Source organism: Ceratosolen solmsi, unplaced genomic scaffold (genome assembly GCF_000503995.2).
Source record: "Ceratosolen solmsi marchali unplaced genomic scaffold, CerSol_1.0 scaffold6, whole genome shotgun sequence".
Lineage (NCBI taxonomy): Eukaryota > Metazoa > Arthropoda > Insecta > Hymenoptera > Agaonidae > Ceratosolen > Ceratosolen solmsi.
The window spans coordinates 13,407,653-13,420,420 of NW_011948414.1; the positions used below are offsets into that span (position 1 = coordinate 13,407,653).

Genomic DNA, 12,768 nt, shown 5'->3' on the forward strand with positions numbered 1-12,768 from the left:
ATTTTTCACTTTTGATTTATTTGCATTTTTTTGTCATAGATTGTTTACTTGTATTTCACTATAGTGACATAAATTTCAAGAGTTTTTACGCAGGTTCTTATTTATAAAATTATTTTCTTTTTAAGTTAGCTTGATGGCAAACTTCACTAATGCTGTTTATTAATAATCAGCGATTTTGCTTGGCTAATTCCCTAATAACGAACGTAGAAGTTGTGATTCTGCATTTTGCAGAGTAGTCACTGTAAGTATACTACTTCGTCTGCCGTTTTGATTTTACCCATAGCTACCTGCAAAGAAAAAAAACAATAAAATCATTATTGTTATTCAATCAGATTTTTTGTATTTATTTCTTTTTTATAAGAAATTTAATTGTAGTTTGATACATCATTCATACAGTTTTAGGCGCTGTAAAAATCTATATAAATTTTTTTTTATATATTTCAGTAAGAAAGAACATTAAAATTTCAATAATATAAAAATTTCATCTATTTAACTTTTTATCATAGGTCACCCCTTCAACCTTGTTTTTATAATGATAAAATTTTGAAAAGCTAATCTACGATTTATCAGAAAATTTATCACCATTTTCATAAGCTAGAATTCGATTCACATTTTATTACTTTTTTATTGGACATATGTATCATGAATCCTTGTTTATTAATCTAGAAATGTTGAATAACTATATTCATAGTTCACACATGTGTATTGAAACATCCATATATAAGTACGCCTTTCAAAAATGGTACATTTACTGAATCGAATCATTCAATTTAATATATAACACTATTGTATTTATCACCATAAGATTTTTCAGTATGCATGTATTTTTGAAATATTTATGCCTATACCAACAATTTATTTTTTAAGATTAAATGTATACAATTTATACGTCCGATATGAAAACTATATTTCTGTTATTCATACGATTTTTAAATAAATGACAATAAATTGTTCAAATGCATCTTTAGTATGTATCTTCTTAGTGTGTATTATCTTCTTAATATTTATTTTACAAAATTTATTATTAACATATTAAATGAGAAGCTTGCCATGTTCATTGATACTTTCAAGTGGTACAAACTCAAAAGCATTAAATTACATTACATATTACATTTGATTAAACATTCTATTTTAAAATAGATTTAATATTCAATTCTCAAATTTCTTGCATTAATGTTTTTTAACTACGTTTCAAAGTTAATTTCATTGTGATTCATTTATTATGTCTATTGATATTTAATTTTACATTGCCTCATTGATTTATTATAATACCTTAATCTGTTGTTCGGGTAGTATTCATTTTATTGTATTACTTTAAAATTAATTTTTACATAAATTAAAATTCTTTATAAAATTTTTAATATCTTGTATTTCTTTTTTTAATTATGGTTCACACAAACAATTACCAATGTTACAATAATAATGATAGGAATTTAAATCATTGGCTCTATATATATAGCAACAAATAATGTGATAAGTATGCAAAATAGTAAAAAATAGATATATTGATACACTTCTGCACATTAAATGAAAGTTTCTGTCATAAAATACTAGATATCTGCGATTCAACGATTACGAATTTGATTTAACTAAAAATAATTAGTTACTCAAATATTAACTGAATTTTTATTCAAATAAATTTGTTTTTTAAGATCAGAATATTTAAAAATAACATATCTTTAAAAAAGAAAAAAACACATTGTGTAAATGATGCAATATAGATTTATTTTAATTGAAGTATTAGAATACGAATTAATTAAATAATTGGGCAACATTTGATTTGAGAAGATCTAACAACTCATTCTTTTTCTATCTATGTAATCAAACCCCATACATACAAGATAAATATAATTCTGAAAAAACATTTTGTTAAATATTCTGTATTTAATTTTACATTAGTAAATAGAGCACCTTTTTATATCTTTTAATTTAATTTAATAACTGCTTTATTTGTTATTTTATTACATTATTCATTTTATTATTATTAATTTTATAATCAAAATTATTTAATTATAGAAGATAAAAGTACTTCTTATGTCAAATCGTTATTGCTATAATTAAATCATATATTTCTTACATTCATTTTTTAACAATTATAAACATTATTGTATATTTAGTAAATTATATATATAGTTTGCATATATAGTTCATTATATTTAATTAACTACATTAGTGAGTTATATTTATAAAAAAAAAATTGGATCAATATTTATTTTATTAATAACAAAATATATGCATGATAATACGAATATAAATAACATTTAAAAGAAATATCATTAATTGTTTTAATTTATACTTTACTACTATTTATCAAATGTTTTAGAATTTTTACAAAATTTAAGATTTTCTGTAAATTTTTATCTCATTTTATTTTATTATTTAAATATTTTCGATACTATCAGATGATAGTTTTGTGGTGAAGCTTATAGCAAAAAGAAACGAAAATATTTAATATGTTTTAATAAGAATAAAATAATATAATAGGCAATAATGTTTATGAATTCTGTTAATCGGTAGCAAAAATCTCTAAATTTTTTATTTGGATAAAATGTTTATTCAATATGATATACACAGTTAAATAAACTTCTGATTAACTTTATAAATGATTTACAGTTCATAATTAAGTATGTATCCTATCGAAAGAAGCACAATTATAAAAGCCAGCATAATTTTTTATAAGCTTTTGTATTTCACTTATTTTTTACTTCTGTTATTCTGGACCACGTCATATTTCTTACATTAACATACTTGTTAATTTTATTATTCATGTAATTATATCTTTATATAATATAAGTATGTGTGTGTGTGTGAAATAAAAGGAGAGATGATTATCATATAGCAAATAAAAATGAAATTTGTAAGCAGTCACTGATAATCTTCATAAAAACTTCAATTTTTTTTACATTAATAGTTTTTGCGTTCTAATTTTATCACATAATATAATCAGTATATAAAGAAATCATATTTAAAAAGTATTTATATGAATTGAAATTCTAAATTTTTTTCAGTTTTTTAATAAAAAAATTTATTTTTTATTATATAATATTTTTTAAGCATATATTAATTTTATTCTTATAACAAAAATTTATATTTGACGAATAAATTAAGGATATTAAATATATGTTTCAACGAATAAATTTATTATCATTTTATAATTAATTCGATAATTACATTCATTTACAATGTTCTTTGGGCTTATATGTATAGTTGCTGGCAGGAGCTTGGAATGAATGTACATAATAGATATGATGCTAATAAAACTAAATGTATTGATTTTACAATTCTGGTTGAATTTTAAAATTTACTGCATGTCTTTTATTTTTTGAAGACAAAGATACTAATGCACAATACACCATATCATAGTTTAATTAGATATGTCGAATCTCAGCTGTTTTTCTGTGTTAATTGCAAAAATTCTCCATGTCCTCCTACGTTCTGCTTCCTGAGCGTGAATACTCAAACTATAAAAGTTAATATTGTAATTATGTAATTGCGCATTAATTGTTTTATACTGAAAATTTTGTACAATACTTACCTTAATATAATAATTAATTGCATTATTCTTACTGTATATTATGTCAGCACACTGCACACTTATATATACAATGAATACACTATGCAAACGTAAATTTTGCAATTGCTATAGTTATATTCAATGTTTATTACTCAAGTATTTTAAATAATTTTTTTTCCATAAATATGTCAGTATATACTATAAACAATACACTTATTAATAAATATAAGAGTATAGCTTGTCACCGTTTGGATTATTGAAGATATTTATTTCTTTGCCTTAATTTCTTTAAAAAAATAATTGTGTTCATCTTTCCTGGAAGAAGACATTATAAGACAAACATAATAAACTATTAAGGCTTGTCATGTTAAATGCTAAAAAATATAAATATAACTTTGTTTTATTTATTATTTCAATATTTTGCTAGACTGTATCCACACCTTCCTTGCTCTCTTTATTTAATTTTATAATAAATTTATGTTCTAATACTATAATTTATATTTATATTATATTGTACAATTCTCACGTATCCATGTATATAATAAAAAAAATTATTGAATATTTAATCAATTGTTTGCTATTTGAAAGCGTGTAGTATTAACTGAATATATTATATTTAATATAATCTATATAAATTATAAGCATCCCCCTCTAACATAAAAAATTATATCATTTACTCGTATGTTTTTATGAGATATTTCTGTCTATGAAATTTTGAAAAGTATATATGAAACTTATTAAAGGAATATTGTTCATAATAATAATAATCCAATTAATTTTATGACATATTTATTTATTGTATTTTGTTCATAATTAATATAAACTAAAATTTATGAAAAAAAAAAAATAAAATAAAAATGAAGACAAAACAGTTTTACTAAAGAACAGAATTACTTGAATTTACTAGAAATCCCAAAATGTGATAAGGGTTATTACATTATTAATAATAAAAAATGTTGACTTTTTTTTATATACATATATATTACTCAAATTCATGTGCTTGTGATTGAATTGCATTAAATCAATATAAAAAGTAACTTCTGCAAATGAATTTGGAGCACAAACTAGTGTATGAACAATAGATATCTATATAATTAGTATGAGAATCCTTTATTTTAGCAATGAACTAAATTATTATTTCCTATACAAAATTATTTTTATATTGAATGTCTCACTGTTATAATTGATTTTATTAAAATATTTACCTTAATGTTATAATTGATTTTCTTTATATATTTATCTTATCATATTTACGTTTTCCATTAATTAATACATTTATCTTTTTCTTTTTTCGTATTATTATAAATTAAGAAATATATGAATTCAATTATCTAAAGTGATTTATAAATTACGTTGAATTGATTTCTTTCAATTAAAGCAAATACTAAGAATTCATTGGCACCTGTATCATATATTCTGATAATTTGTTGATATATACTTTTTAATATAAGAATATTAACACAACGAATACATAATACCAATTGTTTTATATAGTTTTAAGAAACTAATATTAAGTAAATTAAGTAATTAATAAAAATATTGTTAATTAAATTATATTTTATTTTACAAATCTCTAAATGCTAAAATTATAAATAAATTACCATAATTAGGGAATTTCTTATTTTTTTTAACATGCTCGTGCCTTTGTTTCTAAGGATTCTTGGGAATTTTTCTATTAAATAACTGGTACAAGTATAAAATATATCATAAGTTTAATATTACGAATTACGATATTATAAGTTTAATATCATTTGATATTAAACAGAACGATATGCAAAATATCGAGTACCTGAAAATATATTTTTTTAATATTAATTTAATTGCATTTTTATATAATTTTAATAATTTATATTTAATCATTAAAATTCTGAATAATAGGCAACCATTATAATATTAAAAATTAGAAAATAATTTGTTAAAGATTCCGTACAAAACTATATTCCAATAATGAAAATGTAACTATGCCTCAAAGTAATTTTTCTGAAAACTCTATTTATTTTGTGCAAGTGCATGTTTAGAAAAAGTATATTTTATCGATCACATATTTTCTATTTATTAATTTAAATTACTCATATCTTTGCTTATTTATATGGATTAATGTATATCCATGATATAAGAATTTCTAGTTTTTAAATATGTAATCTGTAGGGAATAAGGGTTTACTTAAAATTTAATCAGTGAAACGAAATTCAAATGAATAAAAGATGATAAATGATTATTAGAAATAATAGATATAATAGTAAATTTATAATCTATTTGGTAAAATAAGAATAATATTTATATTTAGTAAGTAGTTGTGAGAAAAGAATTATAAAATGAAACACTAAATTTTCAGGTAATTTTAACATTTTTCTTCTCTAGTATTAATATCACAGATTGATCGTTAAAAATTTAGTTATGCATTGAATTATAAAATTATGATTGTTTAATAACCTTAAAATATAAATCTAGAGTTCATTATGAACTGTATTTTTTTTTTTAATAATAACTTTAATATTTCTTAAGGTACTTTTATTTTTATCAGTTTTCTAGAATTATAAGTAGCATTTTATTTTTTAAATCTATTATAATTTTTTATTTTATATGATAATGTATTTTTCTGTTTTAATTTTTTGCATTAGTATTTTTGCTATGTTATATAGTTAGATTCTGCAAATTTTTTATTATTCCTAAGTGCCAAAAATCATTTGTTCCAATCATTTGCACAACGTTATAAATAAATTTTTATTTCATTCTACAAAAATGCAGAGTTGAGTTATCAGTTTTACAATAATTTTACAATTGTTACGTTAATAAATTAATTTTAAAATTATTACTGGTTTATTTGTTCGTATGAAAAATTTATTATAAAGTATAATAAATGATATATAAATAAATTTTATTAATTTATATAAAATATCTATAAAGTGTATATTCTAGAATTTAGCACAAAACAGTTCTTTCATGAATAGTATTCTATTATATGTACTTTCACTGTCACTAATCGGTTTTTAGATATGAATTTATTTTATTAAAACATGTATATCTAATACTAATCAAATTGAATTAAATTTAAGCTTCATTTTTTTCATTAGATTGTTATATAATACGTTCGATCTGTGTACAGTTGCAATTATCCTATTCATTGAAGCAATAGTAGTCAATATGTTATATAATCGTGAAAAATATAATTGTATGTACCTAATATAGTTCTAATACGATTTTAATCATGTTTTTACTTGCCATCATTTTTATAATACTCTTTAATTAAAAGAATTTAATGGAGCTTTAAAGACCTCTATTATGATGACGAATTAAATTAAAATTCGTTTATCTGCAATGGAAATTTGCTCCATTGTGCATAGAGTTCATTTTATTACTCACATTAAGTTAAAATTGATTCAAGTTTATTATTTGAAACATTAATAGAAAATGATTCTGCACATGCCATTATATTCTATTTTAATATTCTAGCATAAATATCACTTAATTATAATGGAATAAAAGTTTTATGTTACTTATTCTTAACTAATAAAACTAGTTTACATTTTTTTTTCTTTCACAATTGATTGATTTGTTTGATTAAAAAATGTATATAATGTATATGGCATCTGAATATATAATAATAGTTATTACTACAATTTTTCCATATTTACTCAATTTTATACTGAAATCGTATATTATATATAACCTCGGGACAATAAAATAAACATTACCTGGTTTTTTTTTCATTTGATATAAAGGTAATTCCTTACATTCTATCGATGAATCTTCGTGCGCGTTTCGCATAGATTTTAATTCCAAATCTTCACCTGATAATTGCGCCAATCTATCTTGAAAAATACGAGATAATTTTCCTTCTGAACGTGAACCACGTCGACCAAGTGCGTTTACAAAAGCACTATTACACTTATCATCTTTTCCAGATGACGTATCTTCATCTTCTTCTTCTCGTACAATACTACATTTTCGAGAACGTGTATTCTAAAAAAAGTTTTAGCAATAAAATACCATTTTAATAAAGAATGGAAAATGTAAATTATACTAACTTGTAATAAATGTCCAGAATAACAGGGTACTTTTAAGAATGACTCATTCATATTACTTGACTTCATTTCACTAAGGAAAAAATGCTTTTATAATTTATATGTATATAATATAAAAAATCTGCAAATTAATATATCTACAAATAAATTTCCAACTTATGAAATTTGGAAATAAGAATTCAATTACATATATTTTTAAATATAATACATTTTTATAACGAAAATATCAGAATCTAATAATAAAATGATATGATTTAATATTGTATTAAATAACACGGTATAACATCATATAGACTATTTATCAAATAAATACTTTAGTAGTAGATCAATATGAATTACCTAGAAAAAATACCTTATTTAATTTTCATATAAAAAGATTTTTATTTTTAGTCTATACATAAATATGTTAATATATTCTCTGTTTTGATTAAAAATTTAAAACAATTATAAAATTTATCAGTTTTGTAGCCCTAAATGTTGAATATCTTGCAAATCATTTTTTTAAATCTTTGACAACACTTTTCATAGAATATTCATTGATTCTAGAACAATTCAGTTCAACAATTCACGTGTTTTGTGAAATTGTCTTGTTTTAAGCAGGAAAATAACAATTTTTTTCGATAAATATATACAAATTATTCTATCTACCAATCATCCTCATTACTACCATTACGTATTATCATTCAACACCGTCATAGAATTAGTTTATATGAAAAACTTCATTTTACACTCGTTCTGTTCGAAAGTAATGAATTCAGGAACCTATATTGCAATTAAAAAATAAAATGTAAAGAATATTTACCATTGTTGTTTTTAAAATCAAATTATTCATTAAGATTTTTTCATATATTTCAAGGCAAAGAAATTAACTGTAGGGCTATTATATTGCACATCAGTATTACATTTTTGCACTTTTGCACAAGCATTTATCTCGAGAAATAGTATCTATTCTAATTTAGTATTAGACTAGCTTTTCACCTTATATCATTATACAAAAATGATTTGCTACATATTAGTGTTAATGTGTTATAATTTTTCATTAAAAAATTATACCTAAACATATTAACAATATTTAAGATCATTAAATAAACCTTTACTATCTATGTACTATTAACATCATTGTTCACTTTGAAGTAGATTATATACATTATTGTTAATTAATATTATAATGTTAAAGGAGAATCCTTTATCTTCACCAATAAGTTTGCACTTTATTTAAATGTAATATTTATAACTTTGTAAAATCTATTTCAGATATACTTCAAAACATAAATTTTCTTAATTTATTTAAGAAAAGACACAAATCTTTTGTATTAATTATAAAATTATGAATTTTATCCTAAAGGATTTACGTCAGTCTAAAATAAAAGTATTTCTGTCATTTAACGGTATAATGTACAATTTTGTCAAATATAATAACATGTTAAAAAATGATTAAAACAACAGTTTTTATTTTGGTGATCTTATTCTATTAATAGATTATCTACAGTCATCATATAAGTCGTTCATTTTTCATATCTCTCTTGAATCTATTCTTTTAAACTCAGTGATTATCTTGAAGACCATCAGAATAACCTTTGGCGATATTTAAAATTTACTGTTGTAAAATTTTGTTTTTAAAATCTTTCCATATTATTTGTTGAATTTTTAAAGATTTAATTTATAAACTGTTTTATGTGGTATCTAAATCTAATTGAAACATTGTATCACCGGTAATTCTAGTCAACGTACTTAATTAATTTGTATAAACCTATTTAAAAAATTTTGTTTATATTTGATGCTTCTATCTTAATTTTATTGGTATTTTCAAAAAAATCAAGGTACTATATTTAAGAATTAAGTATTATAAATCACATTAGTAGCTTTATTACACCGTTGTAATAATCTTATGCCAATAAAGCGTTAGATAAGAGTCTCTTTCGATTACATTTGTAATTATATTTTCATATTTTAATAATTTAACTGTAAAGCATATGTAAGGCACTTATTTGGTTTATGTTCTCGTTAATAATGCATAATATACTTTTTTAAAAATTTAACCCCTCATAGGACCTTTTAAAACTACTTTTGTAGTTGATCTTTTATAATTTTCAATATATAAGAATGATGGTTATCAATTTTTATGTTAACTATAAAATTACATATTTTTATCGTGCCTGTAGATCAATAATACATTCAAGATTGTAATCATCTTAGCCATATGAGTTTTACGACCTTATTACTACGGATTTCGGTAATATCTTGCATCTGAAAAGTTAATAAATTAATATATATATTCAATATAAATTTTATAGTATTTTAAAACCTACAAGTGACCAATATTATACAGAGAAGCTAATATAAGATCCCAAATTAAATAGTATACTTATTCATTTTTTATTTTTATTTTTCAATTTAGAAATGAAGGAAAAACATGTATTAAGTTTACTATAAATCAGATGTTAAATATACATAAAATTAATACTTAAAAAATTTATACTCGAGTTAATATCATTACCTTTACTATTTTAAAAAGACTTACAATAACTGTCAAGTTTTGAAAAATGTTTCCATCGAACTTAATTTTATACCTATTATGTTCATTCAAAATAATTTAATGAAACATACTAATTTACGTTTAATTACTATTTATAATCATTAATGGCATATATTATTACTCTATAAATAAATTATTTATACATTAAAATAACATATTTTAATCAACTAAAATCTATAAGAATCTACATTTCATAAGTCTTGAATGTCTAAATATTTTCTGTGACGGTTATAAACAGTACTATATTTCAAAAATAAATAATTTGCAGCGTTTGAGCTTCAGAGTTGGAATAAAAGATATGAAAGTATGACTTCATCAAGGTTATATTTAATGATGGAATTAAACAATGATTTACTTAAAGATCGTTACATAAAGTCGCATCAATTTCATTTTTGTTGTTTCTTAATTTTCTAATAATATTTTGTTCTTAAATAATTCATTTTTGTCTCAATTTCTAAATTTTTTCTTGCTAAAATAATGTTATATAATATTTATTAAAAAAAAATTTATTATCTCTGTTCTAAGTTTATTATTAAATGTATATGATATTTACTATATTTACTATACTATCATAATTATCCGAATGAAAATTAATAAATATAACTTTCATTGTCATCACACATTCTTATAAACTATTACCTTCGATTGTTTTAATATAAAATTTTTATTTATTTATACTTTGCATAAAAATTAAACTAAAGAAATTTTAAACTTTATATTTTTTTAATTGTTTAAAAAATATTTGTTACAATGGTACTTGTTCGAGAATGCGAGAACGTTTTCTTGCCACGACTTCCCACGGTCGCTGGACATTCGAAATGGTCAATACATCTGGAAAACTCAAGCTTATTTATTCTTGCTTATCTAAAAACGTGCTCATGCCTTTCCTGTGCAGTAAAAACTAATATGTTGTGTACTGTTAAGAAGACGTAGATTCTGATAGAGTATCAGATATACGTAAAAGTACCGATTACTTACAGTTCCTAAAATTCGCTGCAACCCAAAACCCCGCACGTGCGCACACGGCTTTTTAAGACAATGCTTGCTTTGTTCTTAACTATGCCGCATCTAGTCGATCGCAATGGAAGATCGACCACGCCGAATAGGACCCTTCGTCTACCCAAGTCCCAGAGAAGGGAGAGGCTACCAAAGAGAGGTGACCAAGAGTAAAACCTCCCCACTTTCCCGATTAGTATATTCGGGACTGAGCCCGGATGGAAATGGAAATGAAGGCGTGCATAATCCATTGTGCTGCCCAAGGTCAACCTCTGATTGGATAATTAAAAGAAGAAGGAATCCCAAGTGGAATTGGGTCAGTGAACTATTTAAGACGGGCAATGTAATGTACCACCACTTATTCTTATTCTTACTCATTCTTCTTACTCTTCTCTTGATTGAATTGGATAAGTCACGACTTACTCTCACGGAGGAGGACCACAGACAAAGTCGTTCAGCTGAGTCTAGTAAAAGTTCTTTCTACGACTGTGAATCAATATATATTCAACATTGATCTCATCAAGATTAGATTGCATAGGATAGGCCTTTGTAATCTCACTTGGAGACAAGGAAGGAACTTAAGAGCTACAATTATTGAAAGGGAACTTCACATCAAGCCAACGAAGAGAGACTGGAAAATTCACGATCCACTGCAAGTAAGTCCTTACCGCTAGTATTGTGGAAGAATCACGCTACATTGCAAGTAAGTCATTACTGCTAGTACCGATTTTATATCTCTCGGGTTTACTCTGAAAACGGACGGCTGAAGTCCGATTAGTGAAGATTCCTAAACATAGTCTAAAAAAAAGACCAGCAATAGACGCCACACTGTGGCTTTTCATTTCCTCCAACAAACAGCTATTCGCGTCACGCTGTAACGGCACATCGTCAACAACGATCAGTTGTTGACGCCACAGGTGGCCCACAGCATCGCATAAACTCTAATCTTAGGTTCTTACAGGACTCATTGTTTAGAGGCAACTGCACACGTGTTAGGTCAAAACATAATAAAATTGTAGTGTTCGTTCAGGGCACTACAAGGATCATAACCTGAGAAAGTGATAATATTCAATAGATTATAACATATTTCTTTTTACAGTAAATCATAATCTCACCGGTATATGCAGAGAATAAGAAATTGATTATCCTCTAGTTCTCCAATAAAGGGATATATCTCAAGCCAGAAGAGTATTAAGAAATATAAGGGTCATTTGTAATTTCATCATGGTTAATGATTCCAACTTGGAATTAAAGTAAAATAAATGGAATAAACAGCAATAATAAAGATATGTTGATAATTATTGAATCGGTTCATTAACCCTTTACTTGCCCAACAATCCCACACAACATCAGGTGGTTTTTTTGTTCTAAGTTGATTTTGCACTTTTGGCTGACGAGTCAGATCTGCGGAATTATTTTTTGAACTTAAATGGCTTATTATAAAACAGTTTATCTAAAACTTTAATATCCGAAGCATTATTTCCAAGTAGTTTTGATATGTAACTAATTTCATCTAAAACACGGTAATAAAATCATCTAAAACACGAAGATAAAATCAAAATATAACGATACATTAAAAGTCGATAAATTAATTAGTATTAGTAAAATCTTAGACAAAATCTTGACATATCAAACAATGTAGTAAATTATTTCATAGAATTAATAAATCGATTTGAAGCATATAATTTATAAATCAT

General features: G+C 23.5%; 1 protein-coding gene across 2 annotated transcripts; it reads right to left on the minus strand.

Annotated features, from left to right (window-relative positions):
• Window positions 1–208: 208 nt before the first annotated feature.
• Window positions 209–7,618, minus strand: LOC105368155 (uncharacterized). 2 transcript variants are annotated; one of them, XM_011507096.1, is made up of 3 exons: window positions 7,543–7,618; window positions 7,249–7,477; window positions 209–287 (listed from the first exon to the last, which is right to left on the minus strand). In XM_011507096.1, exons 1-3 carry the CDS (start codon window positions 7,606–7,608, stop codon window positions 274–276), a joined length of 309 nt encoding a protein of 102 aa, XP_011505398.1. In that variant the 5' UTR covers window positions 7,609–7,618; the 3' UTR covers window positions 209–273. The 2 variants fall into 2 exon arrangements, with proteins under 2 accessions (XP_011505398.1, XP_011505397.1); XM_011507095.1 differs by having other exon boundaries at window positions 7,210–7,477.
• Between the last annotated feature and the right edge of the window lie 5,150 nt (window positions 7,619–12,768).

Bases quoted from the DNA above. Each gene is read 5' to 3' on its own strand.
- LOC105368155 (XM_011507095.1), bottom strand. From the start codon at position 7,608: ATGAAGTCAAGTAATATGAATGAGTCATTCTTAAAAGTACCCTGTTAT. The intron at 7,478-7,542 runs GTTAGTATAATT...AACTTTTTTTAG, and splicing joins ATTCTGGACATTTATTACAA to AATACACGTTCTCGAAAATG.